This window comes from Myodes glareolus, chromosome 23 (genome assembly GCF_982192425.1).
Source record: "Myodes glareolus chromosome 23, mMyoGla1.1, whole genome shotgun sequence".
NCBI classification, from domain to species: Eukaryota; Metazoa; Chordata; class Mammalia; order Rodentia; family Cricetidae; genus Myodes; species Myodes glareolus.
In genome coordinates, this window is record NC_142048.1 from 13828178 (window position 1) to 13852770 (window position 24593).

Here is a 24593-nt window from a genome sequence, read left to right on the forward strand (position 1 = left end):
TTCATTTCTTTATTATGTACACAGTGGTCTGATTGCGTGTATCTCTTCAGGCCAGAAGAGGGCACCAGATCTCATTACAGATGGTTGCTGGGAATTGAGCTCAGGAAGAATAGCCAGTGCTCTTAACCACTGAGCCATCTCTCTAGTCTCTGGACTCCATGTTTTTTATTGTTGTTGGCTTTTAGTTTGGTTTGTTTATTTTAAGAGAGGGGAAAGAAGAAGAAGTTGGGTGGGTGGAGAAGTAGGGAAAGATCTGAAAGGACTTTGGAGAGGGAAAAGAATATGGTTAAAAAATATATATGAAATTCTCGGGGCTGAAGAGATGGCTCAGAGGTTAAGAGCACTGACTGTTCTTCCAGAGGTTCTGAGTTCAATTCCCAGCAACCACATGGTAGTTCACAACCATCTGTATTGAGATCTGGTGCCCTCTTCTGGCCTGCAGGGATATATGCAGGAAGAACCCTATATGCATAATTAATAAATAAGTTTTTTAAAAAAGAAAATTCTCAAAGAACAATAAAATCATTATTTTAAAGGAGAGAGAGAGAGAGAGAGAGAGAGAGAGAGAGAGAGAGAGAGATGCAAAAGACATGTCACTGGCCTATCTGGAAAGAAAGAATACATTCTAAAGAGACTTGTATTTCCCTCTTTGTACATCAGACTATCGAAAGAATGGACCTAATGGATTAATATTTATCCAGAAATATTCTGCTGTGACAAGAAACGGCTGAAGGCATAGGGGTGGCCAGAGGAAGAACTTGTCTCCAGGAGAAAAATTTTACAACTTGTCAGGTGACCTTGCAGGACAGGCTTGGCGCTAAAACAAGGGTAGGCGGGGAGCACATCTCGGTCACACTGCTTAGTTGCGCATCCTCTGCTTTGTCTTTAAATATACTCCTGTGTTGGGACCCCAAAGATAGACTTGAGGAAGGGTTCATTGTGGTACATTTCTTTAATTTCCCCAACTACTCAGGAGTCTCTCAAGTCCAAGAGCAGCCTGGGCAACACTAGGAGATCCTAATGGAAAAATAACAAAAACGGAAGTCCAACAATTTGCAGCACAGTAGACCGAATCACCTCAAGTACTTCCTGAGGCCTTTCTCATACTGGCCAGGGTGAAACCAGGAATCCACCACATATCAGTGACATTGAACCCAACAGTTTGCCCGCTTCAACAAGGTCATCAGATACCTAGACTGCCATCGAGAAAGAGGTCAAATATTTAAGAAATATTTGACTTGGTATGGTAATTTATCCCCCCTCCTCACTGATCTGATGAGGAGGTAACTCTCCTACATCCTTTTTTCAGGCCCTATGGGAAGGATGTTATAAATACTGCAGCCAGTAGGAATGCGATCCCTACATCACTAGGGAAGCAGAATGAGCCACCCCAGAGATGATCACTCTTTGGCTGTACTCTAAAGAAGGGACTTGGGCTTTGTTCTCTACAGCAAGGGAATGCTGATGGAATTTTAACCTGGCCTATAGCTTCAACCCCACAGAGAGCATACGATAGATAGGTAAGGGCTGCTTTTGTTGGACGATTATGTCATAAAGTTTTCTAATCACCTCAGTGAAGCATTATGAATTTACTACTAATACTAAGGAAATAAACACACATGAGCTTTAAAGGAAGTCCAAAACCCAGCATCATAAGGTACAAGTGATATTTGATAAAGGAGAGAAATGGGATTATGTCATTACTACTATTATGGTATGTAAGCTTTGGCTGCACACTTGAGAATTTGCTTGCATTTTAGGAATGCCCAGTATTCTCCAGATTATGCCGCTCTATCCCACAACCACCTCTCCCACAACCACCTCTCCTTCACCTACCTCCAGCTGGAAGCGTCAGGGAAGCCACCATCCCTACCCCTTTCCCTGTCACAATGGGATAGTGACAGAGGGAAGATAAAATGTGACTCGGCTTATCCAAAACTCCCTTCACCCCAGTGTTCTCCCTTCGAGGCAGCTGCAAGTGGACTGACCACCAGCTCTCGCGCTCCACCGACCATTTCCTCCGGATAAAAGGACCCGAGCACTAGCGTTGAGATGGGCTACGGGAATCCTAGTCTTCATCTTCTAAGTCCTGCTGGTTTATCGAATCAATTCTTTCCCTTGCCCCAACAGTCTGTCCTCAATTCACTGGAACCTTATTGATTCGTTAAGTAAACGGACAAGCTTGGTAACACACACAGTACTGAGAGCATCCTATTTGGATTACTGGTCCAAGAATTCCAAGTTACATTAGAGGTAATTATTCAAACTTAAGACATGTGTATACCTGGTGTGCACTGTACAGAACAGCAAGGTAGAGCTATCAGGAAAGTGCAGGACTTTTAATTGCATAACAAATGAAGACGCAGCATGTACTTTGCTCTTGGATCCTATACTGTAGTTGAAAGACAAAAATTAACATAAATGTCAGCTATTAAATACTTTATTTAGGAATGTTTGTCAAGCAGGACAGTAGAATAATTTCATAATTCACACATTTTTCCAATTCACAGAGCTTGGGGAAAATGCTCCAGTAACAATAGGGATCAACTCTTGAATACCCAAAGCAGTTTGTCTTTTCTCATTATTCTGGGTAATAGATGTGTATAAATTAACTTAGCTTTTCTGCATAAACTATCCCCCCAAACTAATTTGCAACATATAATTCTATTTGTAAAAAGCTTACACAACCCCTCGTAAATAGAATATGAATAAAAATATGAAAAAAGTACACATTTTAAACCTGAGCGTGAAAACTGAAAACGTTGGCTCTGGCCACCAACCTTTTCCTTCAAATGTTCAGCATGGGCTGGGCCATGAGCTGCGGGGAGGAGGAAGACAGCCCGAGCTGAGTCTTCACTGAAGTTCTTGGGCCTCGGAATTCAAGTGTTCAGTTGAAATTTCTACCAAGTCAGTGAGAACAGAAAGAGAGTTCACCAGGAGCAAAGCCATGATGATTTATTTCCCCTCTTCCACAGCTCTCCACATATTTCAGTCTGACACAGAAGGGAGAAGCAGCTTATTTTAAAGTGCAAACATACACTCAAGGGTAAGCCTATCGGTAACCTAGATTTCATTGCTGTTTTTGGATTTTGCTCACATAGCCCACGCTAGTCTCAAGCTCACTGTGTAGCTAAAAACAACCTTGATCTTCTATTACCCCCACCCCATGTACGAGTGTCCCCAGAGCCAGGCGAGTGTCACCATATCCAGGCCAAGTGTCCCCATAGCCAGGCGAGTGTCCCCATATCCAGGCGAGTGTCCCCATATCCAGGCGAGTGTCCCCATAGTCAGGCGAGTGTCCCCATAGTCAGGCGAGTGTCCCCATACCCAGGCGAGTGTCCCCATAGCCAGGTGAGTGTCACCATACTTGGCTTGCTTTCCTCTTGTTTACACAACAACCGGCTTCACTGATGAGTTCAGATCATGGTGTGTCCAGCCAAGGGAACTGAGGCCTGTACAAGTACAAGTGGCCAAAGACACATGGAACAGAGAATAAGGAAGCTACCCACTCTCTATGCACAAAGCCCCCTACCATGTGCACCACCTGTGAGACATCCTGCGTGTCGCATTACCTAACATGCCTAGAAATGCTGCTACCTAACAGTCCTCCAACTGCCACACCTTGCATTAGCAGGCTGTTCCTTCAGTAGTACTGCACTCACACAGATATTCTCCTGAATCAAAGGCTGTGGATGGAACCTATGGGGAGAGCCTAACTTAGTAGGCATGCCCAAAGCCCAAGGTTCAAGCCCCAGGACAGGAAAAACAGAATGCTAATAAACTAAGTAAAGAAAGTATGTCAGGGATAAAGGACTCCATATTCAGTACAGTTTTCGATTTATGGCACTATTATTATGAATTTATTACTACATCTTATTCATATATATATATATATATATATAATCAAAAATCCATTTAGATAATGTTCCACTTGAAAACAGCAATCAGATGACTCCTGGATTCCTGGGTTTGGTTCTGTTCTAGTCTGAAGCACTAAGGATTGAACCTGGGGTCTTCTTCTACTGGGCAAGTGCTCTACCACATCCCCAGACCTTGAACTATGTAACCTAGCATGTCCTTAAACTTGTTATGTCCTTGCCTCAGCTGACCAAGTATCTGAAATTATGAGCACCTTGGTAAAAACATTACTTTTTAAAATAAAATATTAAAAATATTTGGAAGGTGGCAAATAAAAAATCAACATGAATCTAGTATATAAAAATAGTTCTTTATTTCCCACAAGAGTTCAAGGCAAAAGGAATGCTATCTCTATTGCGTTCCGCTATATGTCTTCATGTCTACTCCCCAGCAAAACTTGGTCTCTAATAAGACCAAAGCTTCCCAAGCTGAGGAGGAAGCTCACACTGTGATATTCTGCCTCAAAATGCACCATAAAACATAAAAGGTGAGCCTCAGCAAAGGCTTCTCAGTGCTGTGCTGGTCTGAATGCAATGACCTTAAGGGTTCATGTCTGAACACTCGGCTCCTTGTTGGTGGCACTGTTTGGGGAAGTTATGGAACCTGTAGGAAGTGCAGTCTTGCTGGAGGAAGTATGCCACTGGGGGTAAGCTTTGAGATTTTATAACCTGCCTCCACTTCCTGTTCCCCCTCTGCCTTCTGTGTATGGATGACATGTGACCAGCTAGCTTGCTGCTCCGACCACCATGCTTTTCCTGCCTGCTGCCAGCCTTCCCTGACATGATGGACTCCATCTCTCTGGAACCATAAGCATCAAGAGACACTTTCTCTGATAAGTTGCTTTTGGTCATGATGTTTTACCACAGCAACAAAAATAACTCATAAAAAATTGATCTCAATCTTCTGCAAATACTCTTATTTAGCAATAGTACAAAATTGGTGTCTTAGAAACCCAGCAGATACAATTAAACTATATCACAACAGAATCTTCTATTTTTAAGGCAAAGATACATAAATTAATACCGATGTGTTATAAAACGTCTATGTACTAAAATTTCTATGGCCTCTAAAAATAGAGAATTCATACCATTTAGACTACAACTGGTCATACATTGTTCTTTTGAAACATGTTCATATAAAGATAGAACCATTTTAGTATCAAATGTCACCCATACAGATATGATTGCTTAATTAATAAAAAAAATGTGCACTTGACCCTAATCAGCAGCCATCACAACAGAATCACCTCTGATTAGATGGTGAGCTGTAACCCTCCATCCACAGCCAGAACGTATCCTGTGATGTATGGAGACTCAAGGAGAAACACAACTGCATGAGCCACGTCGAGAGGGTCTCCAAACCTCCCGAGAAGGATGTTCTTCTTGAAATGTTCTTCTTTCAAGTGTTTTGTCATATCTGTGTGAATAAACCCTGAAAGAGAAATGTCAATGCAGTTGAGAGTATGGACACTAAAGAAGGTTGTTCATCTTCAATAAAGAGAATTTGATATTATTAATAAATATTGTTTAGGAAATACAGACTATTGTTAGCAATTAATTAAGTGTACAGTTTTATTCACTTTAATCAGCGAACAGTTACTGAACACAAAAAATGCCTAACTCCCAAGTCCATGACTCAACTCTCAGCAAACATGAAGATAACAGTGTGGAATGTAACAGGCAGATACAAACATGGGTAAAATACAGCAGACATAATCTATGGGAGAGGGAGTAACTGCTGCATGCCCAGTTGTAACACAATAAAATCTGGTGACTCCCTTATAATGCTATAAATAAAATGCTAGGAAAATGACTTTCACATAGGAACGGGAGAAAGTGAGAAACAGTGTTGAGAGATAGTGTCACAAAGGTGGTCCTATGAACTGATTTTGCAATCCTAGTAAGAATTAATCCATTCCATTTACTAAACCAAGGCAACTGATGACATTAGCCCAGGATTCCAAAGTCCATATAAGAAAAAAAGTCTTATGGCCATATCTAATCCTGATTAAAAAAAATGTATGCAAAAGATGAAATTTTAACTCAACATTGGTATATATGCAATGGAGTGTGCAGAAAGCAAGTTCTGCAGAGGGAAATATTATATATTCAGTAATTCACAATGGTTGTATGTATGAATACATACACACACCAGGATCTACTCCAGGTTTAAGACAGTGGTTCTCAGACGAGCAAGGCATGTCCTCACTCATAAGTGGATATTGGAAAGCAAAAGATACCAAGCTTACAGCCAACAACCCCAGAGAAACTGGGTAACCAGAAAAACCTAAGAGAAGCATGCATGGATTCCCCTGGGAAGGGGAAATAGACAAGATCTCCTGAGAACATTGGGAGCGTGGGAGCGTGGGGGGAGGACAAAAAGGGAGGAGAAAAGGAGAAAAGGGAGGGGGATGAGAACTTGAGGGAACAGGATGGTCTAGATGGGGGAAGGACAGAGAGGGAGAGCAAGGAAAGAGATATCTTGATTGAGGGAGCCATTATGGGGCTAGGAAGAAACCTAGCACTAAAAAAATTCCCAGGAATCCACAAGGATGACCCCAGCTAAGACCCTAACCAATTGTGAAGAGGGTACCTGAACTGGCCTTGCCCTGTAGTCAGATTTATGAATATCTTAAATGTCATCATAGAACCTTCATCTGTAACTGATGGAAGCAGATGTAGAGATCCACATTGGAGCATTGGGCTGAGCTCCCAAAGTCCAGTAGAAGAGAGGAAGAAGTGAGAATAAGAGCAAAGGGGTCAAGACCATGATGGGACACCCACTGAAACAGCTTACCTGAGCTAATGGGAGCTCACCAACTTTTGCCTGACAGCGGGGGAACCAGTAGAGGACCAAACCAGGCCCTCTGAATGTTGGTGAAAGTGTATGGCTGGGGCAGACTGCAGCGCCATTGGCAGCGGAACCAGGATTTATCCCCACTGCTGGTACTGGCTTTTGGAATCCATTCTCTTTGGAGGGACACCTTGTTCAAATTAGAAATAATGGGGAGGGCCTTGGTCCTTCCTCAAAGCAATGTGTAGACTTTGGTGACTTTCCATGGGAAGACTTACCCTCTCTAAGGAGTGGATTGGGGGTGCGATGGGTGGGGAGGTAGAGGGAGCAGAAGGAGCAGGAGTGTGAACTTGGATTGGTATGTAAAATGAGAAAAGAACTTTTTTAAAATAATTATATAAACAGTGGTTCTCAACCTTTGGGTAGCGACCCCTTTGGGGGTTAAATGACATCTTCATAGGGGTTGCATATCAGATACTCTGTATATCAGATTTTTACATTACAATTCATAATAGTAGCAAAATTACAGTTAGGAAGTAGCAATGGAATGATTTTATGGTTGGGGTCACCACAGCACGAGGAACTGTGTTAAAGGGTGGCAACCTTCAGGAAGGTTGAGAAGCACTGCCTTACGAGATTCCTACAAGATATACATATATCACCAATAAAATGTTACCACATAGTATTTTGTTCACTAATACTAGAAAAAAATTGAGACAGGGTCTCACCAGGTAGATCAGGCTAGCCTAAAACTCACATAAATCCACTGGCCCCTGCCTTTTGAGTACTAGGACTGAAGGTGTATGCCACTATGCCCAACTTCAATCACTAGATTTTTTAAAGAAAGAAAGAAAGGAAGGAAGAAGGGATGGAGGGAGGAAGGGAGAGAGGGAGGGAGAGAGGGAGGAAGGGAGGGAGGGAGGGAAGAAAAAAAATAAAGAAAAAGCGAATACTAACCTTCATGAGAGCAGCAGGTAAAAGTTCAGGGTGACAAACGTGTACGAACTGCCAGAGGAGCCATGGGAAGTGAAAATTCACCGTACACTCACACACACTCACACACATACTCCACACACACACACACACACACACACGCACACACAAAAAAGTTTTCAAGTTGACTTACGTTAAAGCTAAATCATTTATAAATTAGATTATAAATCAACTTTAATATACTATCGTTTACAAGTGATATGTTGATAACTAAGCTAAATACTGGAATCTTCTGCTAGTTTATTGTGTAATACTAGATGATTAAGTTTACTTTGGGTTTTCACTTATGAAAACTTAAATGTTTTCTTTAAAGTCCTGTGAGAATCATAGTTTTTTTTTTCTCTCATAAAATCTAAGACAGTGAGAGGTTACTCATGAAATCTGGAAACAAATTGAGAGGTATTTCAACAAGGAACCAGCTGACAACATCCACAGCATAAAATAATGTTGGTATCAATGACATAAATGAAGATTCCACATCTGTTGTCTTAAAAGTAGGCTACACATGAATTGCATGTATAAACAAGGAAAAACATACGTGCCAAAACGCTAACATTATCATCTGATCACCGCTGGACATCAAAGAGACGTTGTTACCAGAACTGCACACCCGATCATGATTTTCTTTGTACTTTTCCTTTTAAGCTGTCCACACAGATATATATAAAATCTCTGCACCCAGATAGAATTATTGAAAAAATATGGACATTATGAGTTACAGATGGTCTATAATGAAGGCCAGAAATAACAACACGGATGCTGTATTACTTGTGTTTGTCTGTGAGACTATACTGTGAAACACAGCCTCCTCTACAAGGAAATCTCAGTACATTTATTTGAAAACTCAGCAGCATTTCCTTTCATCTTCAAACACAGCATGGGGAGGAAAGGCTGAAGGCAGCGGCTGGCACAGACAGAGAGACAGCCTCTGCGGACTTCCAACTGTCAAGCAAACCTGCTGCTTTGAGACAGGGTCTCACTGTGTAGCCCTGGCTGTCCTGGAACTCCTGTCATCGAAGCTCGTCTCAGACTCACAGAGACCCGCCTGCCTCTGCCTCCTAAGTGCTGGGACTGGGCCACCACACGTGGCCCAAAGATGGAACTTAGTTCTTCGGTAAGGAGCCAGAATCCAGCAGAATCCAATTCTCTCAAGAACCCGAGAGTTACGGAGATCCAGTGCTGTGTTAGCCTGCTTCTTTTCAAGGGTGCCCCAGAGAAAATGAACCCTACAATCACCTCAGATTAAAAAAATTGAGTAAAATAAAATCACTAATGTTAATGCTAAAAACTCATGTTAACTCTCCCTAACCTAAGGCTCGGGGGACATTGCAGAAGAGGGTGGGAACACTGTAAGTCAGTGGACCAGGATGTCTGCTATGAAATAGGTTTTTCCTGCATATGACAGGGAAGCTGTAACCATGAAATCTCAACAAGACCTGCACAATGACAACGTCAGCTGACACAGCAGCATGGGAGGGGGATCTCATGAGGCCTGACCCCGAGATGAAGAGCTGCAGCCAATTAATGGCTGCTGACAAAAGGAGACTCAATCTCCTCGAAGGATGAACCCCCAATAGGTTAGCCGATCCCAGGCAGTCAGCCCGAAATGCATACACATAGAAACCACACTAAAAGAACTCAGCATCACACGGTATCTGTGTAACAATAACAACTGAAGAAGAGATCATGAACACGAGAGGGAGGTGGGGGAGAAGCAAGAGGAGCTGGAGTGGAGGAGGGGATGGAAATGTCAGAAATACTGATTCATGAATAATCTCAACATTTTTATAAATTAAAAAAGGAAAATCTCTGGTAGGGTCGCAAAGAATTCATGATTCAGTTGTCTTTTACTCTAAAATTTTAACAAAATTAGCATAAAATGTTTTATACTAACTTTGTAAACTCAGCAAAAAAAATGATGCATTTTAATCTAAAAAGCAAACAAAAATAAGCCACAAGAAACTAGAGTAGCCATGGTTTAGGAACACTCTTGTCAGTATAGGCTAGCAACTTTCAGGGCGACTCCCAGCTGGTTCTGGTGGGATTTGCTGTGGAGAGGATACCACTGAATTCAGGTCCACAAGTGAAGATTCTGTCCCTGCTCTGTGATGCTGCACAGCTCTGAGTGAAGGAAGCTGTGCACGGACAAGAGCTGACTGTGTATCGCAGGAGGAACAAACCAATCAAAGATGGCAGGTCCCCTGAGGTGTCCTCTGGCTGTGCATGGCTGGCTTTTGAATAAGCAGTCATCATGACTGGAAGGTAAGGAAACTGAGAAAAAAAAAAACCCTCATTTCTTACATAATTTCTTACACACAAATACGTGTGTGGTCATCTGCTACATAAAGGGGGTCTCCTCCACAGCTCCAGCTTGGAAAATAAGGGTATTGGTTGTCAGGGGGACCTTCCACGGCCTCTCTGCAGACCTATGGACACATACCAGGAGTGGAATAGCTCAGAGAGCTGTTGGCCATCGCTGAACTGCAATGAAGTCTAAACATAAAGTGGGTGTGAAGGGAAGGGAAGGGGCTTGTGAGATGACTCAGGGGACAAAGGCACTTGCTGCAAAAGTCTGACCTGAGTCCAATCCCCAGAACCAAAGATGGAAACAACAGACCCCTGACACTGTCCTCTGCCGCCTCCAGTGCACATGTGGCCCAGATAAGAAATGCTTCCTTTTGTTAGCTAAAGGAAGGGAAGGATTTGCCCTGACATACCAGTTTTTCCTCTTGGGTTATGTGCAATGTGAAAATGAGCGATATTCCTGGGGATCCTTGTCTTCTCTCCGTGGTGTCTTCTTAGTTAGTAGACTTTATCTCAGTGCACGTTAGGTGCACAGAACTATCGGACAAAGGCTTTAGTGCTGACCACACTGCCCTCACCCTGTGCTCCCGTCATTTCCCTACTGTTAATATCCTACCTTAGCGTGGTTTATGTGCTACAACTAATAACACATTACTAGGAAAAATCTGTGGAATACAAGGGGGGTCACTCTTCAGCTGTGTAATAGACTTTAGCAAATGATACTGCCATGTCACCACCATGACAGTACCAAGCACAATGACAGTACCTACCTGCAGCTCTTCAGACTTCATACACCTGTTCCAGGTCATCAGAAATGAAACAAAAAATGCTAGGCTAATCTCTTAGGATAAATCATTTGGGCTGTACCAAATGTCAATGTTATCCTATGCCAATGCTCCTAAACCATGTCTCCCTTAGACATAAATTCACAGCCCAAAGCACTACCTACATTACTCTCAGATACCAACCCCATATATCACAGAGCTGAGAGGAGGTATCAGTGGCCCCTGAACATCCCATACACTTATCAATATATTGTCTTACTTTCCAGGGCCCCAAAGACTGTCTTCATATCATTCATATTTGCTCCACGTGTTCACAAACTTAAATGGCTACAAAACACATAAACCACCAGCAGATGCCACTGTCCAGTAGAGGGTGCCGCTGCAGAGCTTCACTGAGCACAGAGTTCCCAGCCGGCGACAAAGCCACCATCCCTCAGATCAAGAAACAGTGACTGAAGTGACATGCATTCTAGCAGCTTAGGACAACGACACTTCACTTCACTACCAGACAGACAATGACACACCCAGCATCCAGCGAGGGGGTGGGAGGGCGGTGTCTGGGGATCACACTCAGGGCCCAGTGCATGCTGGGCAAATGCTCCAACCACATCTCAAAGCCCACTTTTAAAATATGAACTGTTTAGAGTCTGGGATATTCTGGCTCCTAAAAGCAAGCATGTAGTTCTTGTCCAGTGATAATTTATATTTTATAATCTCAGAAGAAAGTACATTTCATTGATTCATATTGAGTAGTAATTGACTATAGTCAATCTATCAAATATTATATCTAATATTCATTGATTTCCAATTAGCAAGATTCATCTATGATGACAACTTTACTTTATAAGCCAAGCAGTAAAGACCAAAGTGTAGCAAATACTTTACAGAACAAGATCTTTAAAGAGCAGTCAAAGATTTAGGACAGAGGGGCAGTCTAATTCATTATTTGCTTTGTTCCCTGGCTTTCCTGCTACATTTGTTTTTCAACTGCTTTCCTATGGAACCTCCACTTGAAGTTAATCAGGAAAACGCTATAAAAAGAAACAAACTAGGGGCCTGAGGGTTGGGGAGATGGCTCAGGGAAGAAAGTGGTTCCATACTAGCATAAGCCCTCAGTCTGGGAACCCTGGATCCGCATCAAAGCCAGGCATGGCAACACAAAGGACCAGCACTTGGAAGACAAACAGATCACACAGGCTCAGTAAGCTTAAACAGTGAGATTCTGTCTCAAAAAATAAAGTGGAGAAGTGATTGATTGGCCTCCACATGTGAGTACATGGGTAAGTACACCATAAGTACACATTTGTTGGCTCTGTTTAAAGATCTAGTGAAGAGGCTGATATATCTTAATTGATGTGGGAGGCTCTTCTGTATATGTGGTTGCTTTTATTGGTTAATGAATAAAGCTGTTTTGGCCTATGGCAGGGCAGAATATAGCCAGGCTGAAAGAGATAGAGAGAAAGAGAGAGAGTAGGCAGAGTCAGAGAGACACCATGTAGCTCCTGAAGGAGAAAGATGCTCGGAACCTTTGCCAGTAAGCCACAGCCTCGTGTAAACACACAGATTAATAGAAATGGGTTAGTTCAAGATGTAAGAGCTAGCTAGAAAAAAATGCCTGAGTGATTAGCCAAACAGTGTTGTAATTAATAAAGTTTCTGTGTGATCTGGGCAGCTGGCAAACGAAAGAGAAGTCTGTGCTTATACTTAATAATAAAATTAAGTCAATAAATAATCTATAGAATTGATTAAATTTTATTTTAATCTATACTATGCACAAGCACACACACAAAATATAATATTACAAAAATATAATATTACAAACGCTGCCTAACTAAGTGGCCACATTTTAGCAAAAGATTCTATCCCTACTATGAATTTTACTGGAAAAATAAGATCTTCTCTAAGACACTTCTATAACAGTCTTAAATTTTCTCCTTAGTATACAAGCTGGATTTCTACCATTCATCCCATTGCCTTGACAACTAATCCACAACAGACATTCTTCAGCATCTCCCCAGTGCGGTACACATCTATTCTACTTTCAGCACTTGACATTGCAGTGACTTGTTCATTTATGTCTTTTCAGCTGTACTCCGCATCCTGCAGCAGAAATACTCATCTTTGCTACTCCTGGACCTAGCACAGCCCTGGCACAGAGGAAGCCACCCAGGACATCCACTGCATGAGTCTGTGTGAACTGGGAAGAAGGACCTTCCTCCCAGCCAGTGAGCATTTACAGCACCAGAAAATAGAATTAACTCCTCGTTACTCATACATACCCCTGCAGCCCCAAAGAGAGAGGGTGAAATCATGCCATCCCACACCACGAATCAACCACCTGGAAGGGCAGTAGATGGCGAGCTGAGCCAACACTGGCAGTGGCAGCCTGCACAAAGCATGCACAAGCAGAGAGCCAGGCCAACATAATAACAATGCAGCTTTCCACGGAAAGCTTTTGTTAGGGGCCCCTTTCCTTCTCCTTCATAGACGACGCATCCGAGCTGCAATAACTTTCAAAGTGCACGTGGATTTGGACTGTCTGAACTGAGCTAGCCTGTGACTCAACAGTGAACTGGGATGAAGGTGTGCTATGCAGAAAACGGGTTCACAGAACATCCTGAAAAACACCTGCTGGCTCAATATTAGTGCCAACTCTCAGGTCCGAGCTGGAGCCGTTAAAAGCGGAAGGTGGCAGAGGTCTACAGTAGTAAACCCCTTAAGTAATTAAAATTGCAAGACAAAGATACAATATCTAGGTATGGCTTAGCAGTGACACACGGGTCTGAATTATGGCATCTTTTTATTAGCAAATGACAAATAATGTATAAATAAACAAAAGGGGATAATAAGGAAATAAAAACACAATTAAGACACTGGAGAATCCCAGAGCATTAAGAGGAAAGACAGTAGCAGAAGGATAAACAGACATAAATATTATAATTCTAAGGGACACCTTGGGGACATTATCTTTCAGCTCCCCATGAAGCAGCCAGGTAGCTTTAGGTAGATAATGTTGAACCCCTGGTCACAATTTTCTAAATTGTCGGTGTGGCTGGAATAAGCCACGTGTGGCAGAGCAAGCCTAGGATCCCTGTACTAGAGAGTATGGTGAAGACCCCGTCTCAAAACACAAGGTGATCTCCAAGGTTCTCTTACCATAACGTATCCCTTAGCTTGTAAAGAATCTTATGTAAAACATAAGGAAAAATCTTTCGTCGCTAGTTTATTATCTCGTTCCACAATGATCTTAGAGGGACACTACCCAAATGTCAGTTAATGACGACCAATTTGCCCATCAACCACATTACGGTTATTGTACAGTCTTCACTGACCTGGTGCAACCACATTGACTCTGATTTTCTTCCGCGCAACCTCTTTAGCAAGCGAGCGTGAAAACCCGATGAGCCCTCCTTTGCTGGCGCTGTACGCGGACTGGCCCACATTGCCTTTGAAACCAATAACACTCCCTGCGAGAAAAGAGGAAATGAAGTGAGTGTAAACCAGCTGCTCTGTACTCTGAAAATTCACAAAATGCACAGTCCACAGACAGAAAGGGGAACCCACCTTCCTCCGGTCTTTGCTAAAATGAGTAACTCTAAGCATTGTCTGTCCTTGACAAGTAACAGGTAAGGGGGTCAACCTGATCGTGACACACAGGGCAAAGAGGAACTGAAAGAAAATGATGCTATACCACCAGGGACAGGGAAGGGGCTTACATGATCTGTTCTGTACATGAAAGGGTGGAAGAGGTTCAATAAGGATGCAGGGTGGGCAGGTTGATAGCATGAAAGAGAAAAGTCCCCCTAGGCTCGGGCATCTGAACACTTGGCCCCAGTTGGTGCTGCTGTTTAGGGAGTTTTAGGGGTGGCCTTGCTGGAAGTGTGTCATGGGGGGAGGGGCAGGATTTAGGAGTGTGTAGCTTCACCCCACTTCTAATTCCCTCTCTACCTCATGCTTGTGGTTGAGATGTCATCACCTCTCAGCTTCCTGCTTCTCCACCATGCCTGTCTCTTGCCTCCCCACCATGATGGGCTCGTATCCCTCAGGGACCATAGGCCAAAATAAACTCTCTCTTCCATGAGTATTCTGGGCCATGGTGCTTATCACAGCAACAGAAAGGTAACAAGCACAGGCAGAAATAGGTTAAAGCCAGATGATGTAAAATAAAGGCTGATTAGTTTATGAGTCCATTGTAGATATGAACAAGATCCACCCTCACCTCCAAGAATGAATTCAGTACATTAAAACTACTGTCAATCAATACTGACGATACGAACTTCTTAATAGTGAAATTTTACAACTTTTGTTTAAATTTACCTGGTACTTGCTACTAAATATTACTCAGTGATCTTGTCTAATAAATATGTAAGAATAATTTATAATTCAAACATCAATTTATGCAAATACATATAATTTATGCAAAAAAAAAACAGGAGTAGGGAAGTAATTTTCTGCACCACTGGCCTGTGCTTACAACACAAAAATTAAACAGGAACCTGACACACAAACAGAAAATTGAAATTACTTTAGAAAAAGAGAATATTCCACTTTTTCTTATACTCAAGAAGCCCAATGTTAAAATGTTTACTTATATTATACAGTCAACCATTGCCTGATGACAGTAACTGGCCCCTGCCAGGTGCCACTGCAGGGTGGTTCCACAGTGCTGCGAGCATTCCCGAGTACACCGACACGTGCTGTGATGCCCACTTCTTCTGCACTATGGGGCATCTCCCACTGTTCCCACGACACAAGCCTGTGTAACATGAATGCACAGACACGTGAACAATGACAGGTGTATGCGTGCCTAAGCATGAAGAAGACAGTAAAATAGTAAAAGTGGTCTACAGAACCACTGCCATCTCTCTGGCCTGCACCAACTGAGCTGTCGCGAGCCCGTCACCAACTGTGGTTCGTCGGCAGAGAGAGGAAGAAAACGAGGCAGCACAGGAAGAGAGAAAACCACCAGGTTAAGAAAAGTGGCGGACAGGATAAGAGGTGTGTGGAAGAAAAACAGAAAAAAACGGGAAGTTCCAGGCACAGCAGAAAGGTCCAACAAGGAGCGTTCACAGCAGCACCTAGGCCACACTCCGGTTTCATCTGGTCCAAGTAATGACTTCTGAAATATCAGGTCTACAAGTTCAGCCCTTCCTGTGCTACTTTTCTATAGGATAAGTATGTTCACTTTGTCTTAGCAACATTCTAAGAGTCTGAGGATTTAGGTTTCTGAAACTTATCTAAAATGTAGGTGTTTTAACAGATTTGCCCTGTGACGTCCAAGCACAGTCTTGGGCCAGGGTGACAGTTCTTAAGAACCCCAAATCTGAAGTGGCCACGTCAGAAGGCCACAGGTCACCAGTTCCCCCTAAGAGAGAGCTCTAACAAGCACTGTGACCCGTTTGCAGCCATTTAAGGCATTGCTTCTCACTTGAAAATAAAAAGCAGACGGTCTGCTGCAAACCTTAGGTACTAAACCGAAATCAAATTCCATGTCATTCTGTACTTTCTGTCTTCAGGCCTGAGCCCACAGCGCCTCTTCCTTGTGAAACCCTGACACCAGATCGGTCAGCGAGCCACGCAATTGCTATAAGTAATTATTATTTAGCCTCCATGTCTACAAGTTTTCTTTTTAATTTTAAAAATTAGGTTGGATTTCTTTGCAACTTTTAAAAATAAAATGTCTACCTCCTCCTTCATCCAACCCTCCCAGTTGCCCCTCACAGGCTCTCAAATTAAGACTCTTCTTCTCTTTATTATTATTGTTACATACATATAAATGCATAAAAACAACCTGAGTCTTTCTAGTGTTGCTTGTATGTAAGGGTATCAGGCCTGATCACTTGGTACTGGATAGCCAATTAGGGGGTTCATCCTTGGGGAAGGCTACTTCTGTTCTCAGCAGCCCTTAGTTTCCTGTAGTTCTTTCTTTAGGGGTATGACAGGACCCCTTGAGGTTTTCCCCCCTCTGTCTTAATAATGTCTACTGTGGTGCTTTGAAAGAAAATGGCCCCCAAAGGGGGTGGCACTATTAGGTGTGTACTTGTTAGAACAGGTGTGGCCTTGATGGAGAAGTGTCACACTGTGGAGGTGGGCCTTGAGGTCTCATGTATGCTAAAGTCACACCCAATAAGACAGACCACTTCCTGCTGCCTATGAGCAAAGACATAAGAATTCTCAACACCTTCTCCAGTACCACGTCTGCCTGCACACCACCAGGCTCCCTGCCATAATATACCGAACCTCTAAAACTATATAAGTCGCCACCTCAATTAAATGTTTTCCTTATAAGAGTTGTCATGTGCATGCTGTCTCTTCACAGCAACAGAAACCCTAAGACACCCACTGATATATCACTGTCCAGGTCTTGTTTAGGCAGCCATATTGTTGAGGTATCATGTGTGTAGCATCCTGGTTTCTCTAGGAAACACAATCACACAGTACATCATCTGGCCCTTTGGCTCTTACAATCATTATAGATTTGACCAAAAAAGAAAAGAAAAGAAAGAAAATGGGATGCCTGATTTGTCTTGAAAATTGAAACTGCTGACAGAATTGGTACAGCATTCATACACAACAAGACATCTAGATGTGTGCAGCTGTGGCCTCTCCCATGCCATACAGTCTTAGAACACTGAATCTAGACGTCATTTTTTAATACTTGGTAAGTTATCATTTACCGCCTAACTGACTCCTGTAGAGATGTACATCTGTGAGTGCGGGAGAATTGTCTGTATTCTGTCAATCATGTTTTAAATAAACGCTGATTGGCCAGGCAGGAGGTGTAGGTGGGAAAACCAGACAGGAAGTGGAAATGATGCAAGGAAAGCAGGAGAATTCTGGGGAGGAGGAAGTTGATTCCTCCCACTCCTGCCCAGATTACCAAAGCAGCAGGATGTGAGCTGCCCCACTGAAAAAGGTATTGAGCCACATGGCTAAAATAGAGCAGAAAAATGGGTTAATCAAGATGTGAGAGTTAGCCAGTAAGAAGCCTGACCTAATGGGCCAATCAGCATTAAACTTATAGAAATCTCTTGTGTGATTTTTCTCTGGGACTAAACAGCTGGGGTACTGGGTGGGACAGAAAAACACAAACAAGCCGGCCCCCCTCATGTTACATGTGAGTTTGTCTCATTCATTCATCGGTTAAATATGTTTCTCATAGATACCAAAAGGATAAACTTCGCTGTTGACCAAGTAAATCAGTGGACTAAGCACTCTGATGTTTATATGCCATGATTAGAAACCCACGAAGGTGAGCACTCACCTACATTAACGATGGATCCACCCTGCTGAATCATCGTCCTCATGGCTGCCTTGCACGTCAGCATGGAGCCCAAGAGGTTAGTGTGAAGCTGAGATACCATGTCTTCAGTTTTTGCTCTCACTAGGAGACTATCTCTACAAGAAGGAAAGAACAGAACATGAACAAGTAGAACAAAACATTCATGTCTAGGGGCTGGAGAACTGGCTCAGAGTTAAGAGCTCCAACTGCTCTTTCAGTAGACCCGAGTTCAGTTCCCAGCACCCACATCAGGAATCTCACAACCTCCTGTAACTCCAGCCTCAGGGTATTAACCGTCCACTGCAGGCCTCCACAGGCAACTGCATCCATGTGCACAGTCCCAGACACACAACATTTATAGCAAAAGAAGATCTTTTTAAAAATCAAGTTAAAACATAATTACCATCCTGATTTAAAATATAGTATAAGCTGTGCTTTCTAGCTAAGTGCTGGCCCATTCCTGTTGTACCCCATCTCTGCCTCCTATAAACAGATCAAGACAGGAGTCTGCAGCCTTGCTGTCCCTATGACTTGACTCTGCCAACATGACTCCAACACTCTGAAACCATACCTCAATGTAACACTTTATTGCCTCGGTCATGGTATTTTGTCACAGCAGTGGAAAAGTAACCAAGACATGACCTAGTAAGAAAAATCTTGTTTTAAAAAGGACATAAGAAATTTACCTTAATGTTTAACAAACCTGTTAATGCCAGCTGCATTTACCAGGAAATTGACCGGACCCAAATGTTTCTCCATCTCTTCAAACGTATGCTGAACATCCTCCTCTTTAGCAACATCACAGCTAAATGCCAAGTGGTTTCCTACGAAACAAAGTTAAATCAGAATTGCCTGTAAATCTCCACTGAATTTCAAACTTATTTGCAATATGATTACACTATAAGGAGAGCCCTATTGAGCCTAGAGATGAAGGCATGTCATGAGTTCCTGTGCCCATGGACCACCTAAGGTAAGGGACACAGTGGGCAGAGGTAAAGAAGAAATAATGAGGCTTTATTTCTTCCTTCTTGTGTTTGTTTTTACTCTGAGACAATGCCTTACTACACTACCTTGGGAGGCCTCAGAATTTAACCCTACAAATGCTAGGATTACAGTGGGCACGTGAAATAAACTATCACAGAAAACTAACTGGAACTTTGAGGTTTTCTTGCCAAGCACAGTAGTACCAGGCTATCCACAGTGCCGCGACTTGCTGGATTCACAAGTTGAAGGCTATCCTGGGTAAGTGAGACCTCAAGTCCTTCAGAAGAAATAATCTTGGAATGTTTCAAAATAAAAATCGTTGGGGTCAGCAAGATAGTTCATTGGGTAAGGGTAGTTTCCACTAAGCCTGCTAATTGAGCTCATATGGTGGAAGGAGAGGGCTGACTGTCCTCTGCCTTCCACACGTGCGCCATAGCGTATACATACCCACCCACCTAAATAAAAGAAATGTAATTTTAAAGCCTGCAATAAAATTCGGGCATGCCTGCAGTCCCAGCACTAAGACAGGAGATTGCAGCTGTAAGTTTATGGCCAACCTGGGCAGGAGAGGTGGTTCAGTAGAGCTCTGAGTTTTATCCCTATTACCATACACAAGCAATTATACTTCAAAGGAAAAGTATTGTCTATTTAACAAGTTACCATGTTAATAAACATGCTCCTTAGTTTATGACAGAGGTACATCTTATTGGGTAGCCAAGATGCATGGAGGGGATCCCAGAGGAAGCACAAGGAGTAATAGCTGTCTAGCAAGCTGGAATCTAGCAGTCTGGATCCAAGGGAAGCCTAGACTGCATGCTGAGACCCAGTGTCCGGTGAAGCAGGGAAGCCTGGAAGTAGACATCACATAGCAGGGTCAAAGTGTGCTTTGTACTAAAGATGTCACAGCAAAGTAAGGTAATCTCAACAATGGGGCAACTGAGGCACAAGAATCATGAGTTCAAAGCCAGTCTGAGTTACATTATCAAGACTGTTGCCATATATATAGCTACACCTTCAAACCTGTAATACCCAATGCTTTCCTGATAGTGGCATGTATGTTTCTCCATTCTACTAACAACACTGTCTTCCATGTTGTCTTCTCACAATCATCGAGACTTAAACTCGCACTTTAATGGCTAATCTGTTATTAATAATGGGGGGGGGGGCTCGAATTGGAATGCAATTAAAAGGATCTGGCGAAACTAATTAATGACTTATTAAAGTGTTTGGTCAACTTGGGAAAGCAGCCCTGATCTATCGTCGGGCTTGCTAGTCAGGTTTCTCTTTGAAATACTGTTGTGTGCCCTTCTTCGCGTAGGGCAAGAAGAGCTCTCTGGAAAATGCAATCTAGCCGTCTCTACCCGGCAGCCTGACCTTCCTGACTTCACCAGGGAAGGTTCTCTCCTACCAGAGGTCCGAGCAAGAAGGCTGTCAACTGTTCGTACTGGCCGTGGGGAGATAGCTACTTCTCAGGGGTCCTCGAGATCTGCCTGGGGCGGGCGAGAGCACCACTGAGGACCTGGTCATGGGTCACGAGCGATCTTGGGCGCAGACTGATCTACAGGGCCAGTGACCCGGAGCTCGTGGACTCAGGCTCGACGGCTGGCATCGCGGCCGCGCGGCGGGGGCACTTCTTCAGGTACCTACCGCCAAGCTCGCCGGCGGCGGCTTTGGCCACTTCCAGGTTTCTGGCGACGATCGCCAGACGGTAGCCCTTCTGTGCCATTAGCTGGGCTACAGCCCTGCCGATCCCCCGGGAGCCTCCGAAAACCGCACAAACTTTGTCCATCTTGGACCCCGGACAGAACGTCTAATAAAAGACACAGCTGCAGGGGGAAAAGAAGTAAACACTCCCTTCCTACAGCCAACCCTAGCCACAGAATAAGGCGCGAAGAGTTAGACGTCAGCGCGCAGGGACTCGTCGGTGTTGCATTGCATGCTGGGTTTTGTAGTCCTCGCTTAAGAAGCCCGCGCCTGTGCCTGTGAGCTTTGCAGCAACTTTGTTGCTGGCTGCCTCTTTGCATGCTGGGATAGTCAGTTGGCACTACGGTTCAGGAGCTAAAGGTCATTTGCTCAGGGTTGCCAAAACCGTGGACTTTCCATGCCATAGTTAGCAGCCACATTATGTCCTTTTGGGTATGGACCTGTCCTGAATCACCCACGTTTTTTGATGCAGACAAAAACCTGTTGGAGAAATAAGAATACGCCCCCCCAAGTTACTACAGACGTTAGCCTTGCACTGCAACATTATTTTTATGAGGGTGGATGTCCTGTCGAAGAACACTAGCCAGATGTGGTGCTGTAGGCCTGTACTCCCAACAGCCAGAAGGTTGAGGCAGAGGGCTCACTGAGAGTTCAAGGCCAGTCTGGTCTACAAAGTGAAAACCTGTCTCAAAGAAAACAACAACAACAAAAAAATCCGGGTAGAGGGGTTCATTAAATGTGTGTGCTCTTGTTTGTGAGACAGAACCTGCTATGTTACCTAGGCTGGGCCAGCACTCACTGTGTAACCCAGGCTGGCCTCAGACTCATTGATCCTCCTCCTTCAGCCTCCAGTGAGCTGGGAGTACAGGCATGGACCAATACACTCTTTAACTGAATGATCTAAATAGTCTGAAGACTAGAGAGCAAGCTTAGATAACTATGGACAATATTGGGCTTCTGTACTCCTAAATAAGATGTTCTGAGTGCTTTCGGATCTCTGAGTTTGAGGCCAGCCTGGTCTACAAGAGCTAGTTCCAGGACAGGTTCCAAAGCTACAGAGAAACCCTGTCTTGAAAAAACAAAAACAAAAACAAAAAGGCAGCAGGGCGGTGGTGGTGCACACAGCACTTCCGGAAGCAGAGGCAGGTAGATCTCTGTGAGTTTGAGTCAACCTTATCTTCAAAGCAAGATACAGGGCAACCAGAACTACACAGAGAAACCCTGTCTTGAAAACTAAAAGCAAGCAAATAAAACAGGCCGTTTAATCCCAGCAGTTTAAATAGGCTGGGGAGTGGTCAAGATTTTGGCAGGCTGTCTTGACACTCCTCTGGGGAGGAGTCAAGGCTTGGCAGGCACAGGGATGGGGCCTCCAAAGATGGAGGTCAGAGACAGGGACTTGGGACTTACATAAACGTTTCTTGACAGAGTATTAGTTAACTAGATTAAGAAAATATAAGCTACAATCCTGTGATTAAAAAAAAATACACAACCTGGGAAAATAGGACTAATTCACATAAAACACTAGTGAGTCAAATTATTTAGAAAAGTACAGAGTTGTATTAATACCAGATGTCAAAGAAAGAAGTCAGTGGGGAATAAAGGCATGGGAAGCTGGATCTGTGTGCTGATCTGAAAACAGGAAAAAAATTTGGTTTATGAAAGTTGAATGCTAATTTTAAAGTTTTCATTTTTCTTTCATCTAAATCCAAACAGGATTTAAAATGGCTGAAAAATACATGAGTTGGTTTTCAAGTGTTCTATTTTATTGTGTTCTTATTGAGATAGGGTCTTGTCATGTAGTCCAGGCTAGCCTCAAATTCATTGTAGTCTTGACCGAGCCTGGTAAATCCTGGGGTTTCAAGCATACCCCAGTGCTCCAGGATTGAGATATATATGGTTGTTCTTTTCAGAATTTCATATATGTATACAACATTGGTCATTTACTCCTGATGTTCCCCGCTCCAACTCCTCCTAAAGACCACCCAATGTTCCCTCCCTAACTTCATAAATATATATGCATATATACATCTTCATAAAATATTTATGTAATTTTTTGGTTTTTTGAAGCAGGGTTTCTCTGTAGCTTTGGAGCCTGTCCTGGAACTAGCTCTTCTAGACCAGGCTGGCCTTGAACTCACAGAGATCTGCCTGCCTCTGCCTCTGGAGTGCTGGGATTAAAGGTGTGAGCCACCACCACCCAGCTATTTATGTAATTTATATCATGCGACAGACCAACTCAGCCGGGGTATTGGGACCGATGGGACAGGGTCTCAGGATATAAATCTTTATCTAGGCTATGAGACAGTCACACAGTCTACAGTCTTTCTATATTTCTGTCATCTATGCAGAAGAACTTCTTCTTTTCTTCTCCTTCTCCGTATTTCTAACTCCTTTTCAAACCAATCTCAAGACATTACAGACATTTCTCTCTCTCTCCTATCCTCATCCCTTTTGCTGAATCTGTCTTAATTGCTTAACTAAGTTTGCCTTTTGCTCTTTATTTACTAAGCACCAGATTAAACCCGGAAACCTTTTTGCCTTGAATGTTAACCCGTCTTCCTCCATTAGCATCGTATCCTCCTGTATATGGCAGTGGCTCATCAGTAGACTCTGGAAACTTAAACATACTGTCTTCCCTTTCAGAAGAAACCAGACTGTTCCTTAGAACATGAGCAGGTAATGCAAAAAGTGCAAGGGCTCCAATGCAGGAAGCACAGCACGCATACCTTCTCTGTGGGCACGCTTCCTTGAAGCTTGTGCCATGTCTTACGTGAGAGACCATGCAGACTCCGCAGGAGGTGGCGTGACAATGTCATATATTACACGCATATTCCATGGTGTCCTATTTATGCTGTTGGATCATCTACTAGAGCATGCTCAAACTACCAAGGACCATATCTCTAAAGAAAATCAACTCTCCCTTCCCTGGCAATTGTCAATAGTTCCTCAGCTAAGGGGACAATCATGTGTTAGTCTTATGAAAGTCTGGTGCAGGCAACCACAGCTACTGTGAATGCGGTGGTCCTGTATTGTCCAGAGGACACTGTTTTGCTCCGTCTTCCTGGATGTCTGGCCTTACAATCATTTTCCCCCTCCTCTAATCTGTCTGTATAAGAATATGCACTCAGCATGCAATTTTGATGCTATGCCCATGTAGCAAAATAAAAGTAACAAGTTCGACTCCAGAGTCTATGAGCTTCCTAGCCACAAGATTTACAATGCCAGTTTTGGGTTTTCTCCAGTGGAGGAGACCTCAAATCATATGAGACTACTGTTGGTTACCCCATAACGTTGAGGCCACTATTAAACTCATGTTCTTGTCAGGAAAGTCCTTATTACGGATTTCTAGGTTCATATCAAGACTACTGATGAGTGTATTCTTGAATCATCCTACATAGTACCATTTCATCTTATTGTAGCTAACCAACAGATAAAAAGGTTTCTGGCCAGTACTGACTTGATTTCTTCAAGTCCTATGGCCAAAGAGTATGCTGTCTTCAACAGTGTGGTCATACTGTCACCTTCTGATGGATAGCCAAGAAGGATGGCAACAGCTTGAATTGTCTTGAGGGTCTTTGGACTCCCCTTGGCCAACAACTTTACGGGAGATATCTCACACCAGCACTGGGTTTTTACTTGTTAGTCTATGGCTTCTGGAAGGAGTATTATAATAATAATAAAGCAAGTCCCTCTATGTGGAACATGAAGTTAATTATTTTATAAGGTAAAAATGGGCAAGACTTGGTGATAAAAGTCTATAATCCCTATAGTCTCTGGAGAGCTGAGGCTTGGTGTTTGAGATTCCAAAACCTACCCTGATTACAGAATGA

At 43.2% G+C, this 24593-nt stretch overlaps 1 protein-coding gene across 3 annotated transcripts; it reads right to left on the reverse strand.

Moving 5' to 3' along the window:
• Positions 1 to 2424: 2424 nt before the first annotated feature.
• Positions 2425 to 20954, reverse strand: Cbr4 (carbonyl reductase 4). Of its 3 annotated transcripts, none has more exons than XM_048455721.3 (6): positions 20707 to 20954; positions 18779 to 18899; positions 18058 to 18191; positions 14126 to 14260; positions 5165 to 5349; positions 2425 to 2900 (listed from the first exon to the last, which is right to left on the reverse strand). In XM_048455721.3, the coding sequence occupies exons 1-5, from the start codon at positions 20846 to 20848 to the stop codon at positions 5171 to 5173; spliced, it is 711 nt and encodes a 236-aa protein (XP_048311678.1). In that variant the 5' UTR covers positions 20849 to 20954; the 3' UTR covers positions 2425 to 2900; positions 5165 to 5170. The 3 variants fall into 3 exon arrangements, with proteins under 3 accessions (XP_048311678.1, XP_048311677.1, XP_048311675.1); XM_048455720.3 differs by having other exon boundaries at positions 2425 to 3452; XM_048455718.3 differs by having other exon boundaries at positions 2425 to 5349; positions 20707 to 20953.
• Positions 20955 to 24593: the final 3639 nt, after the last annotated feature.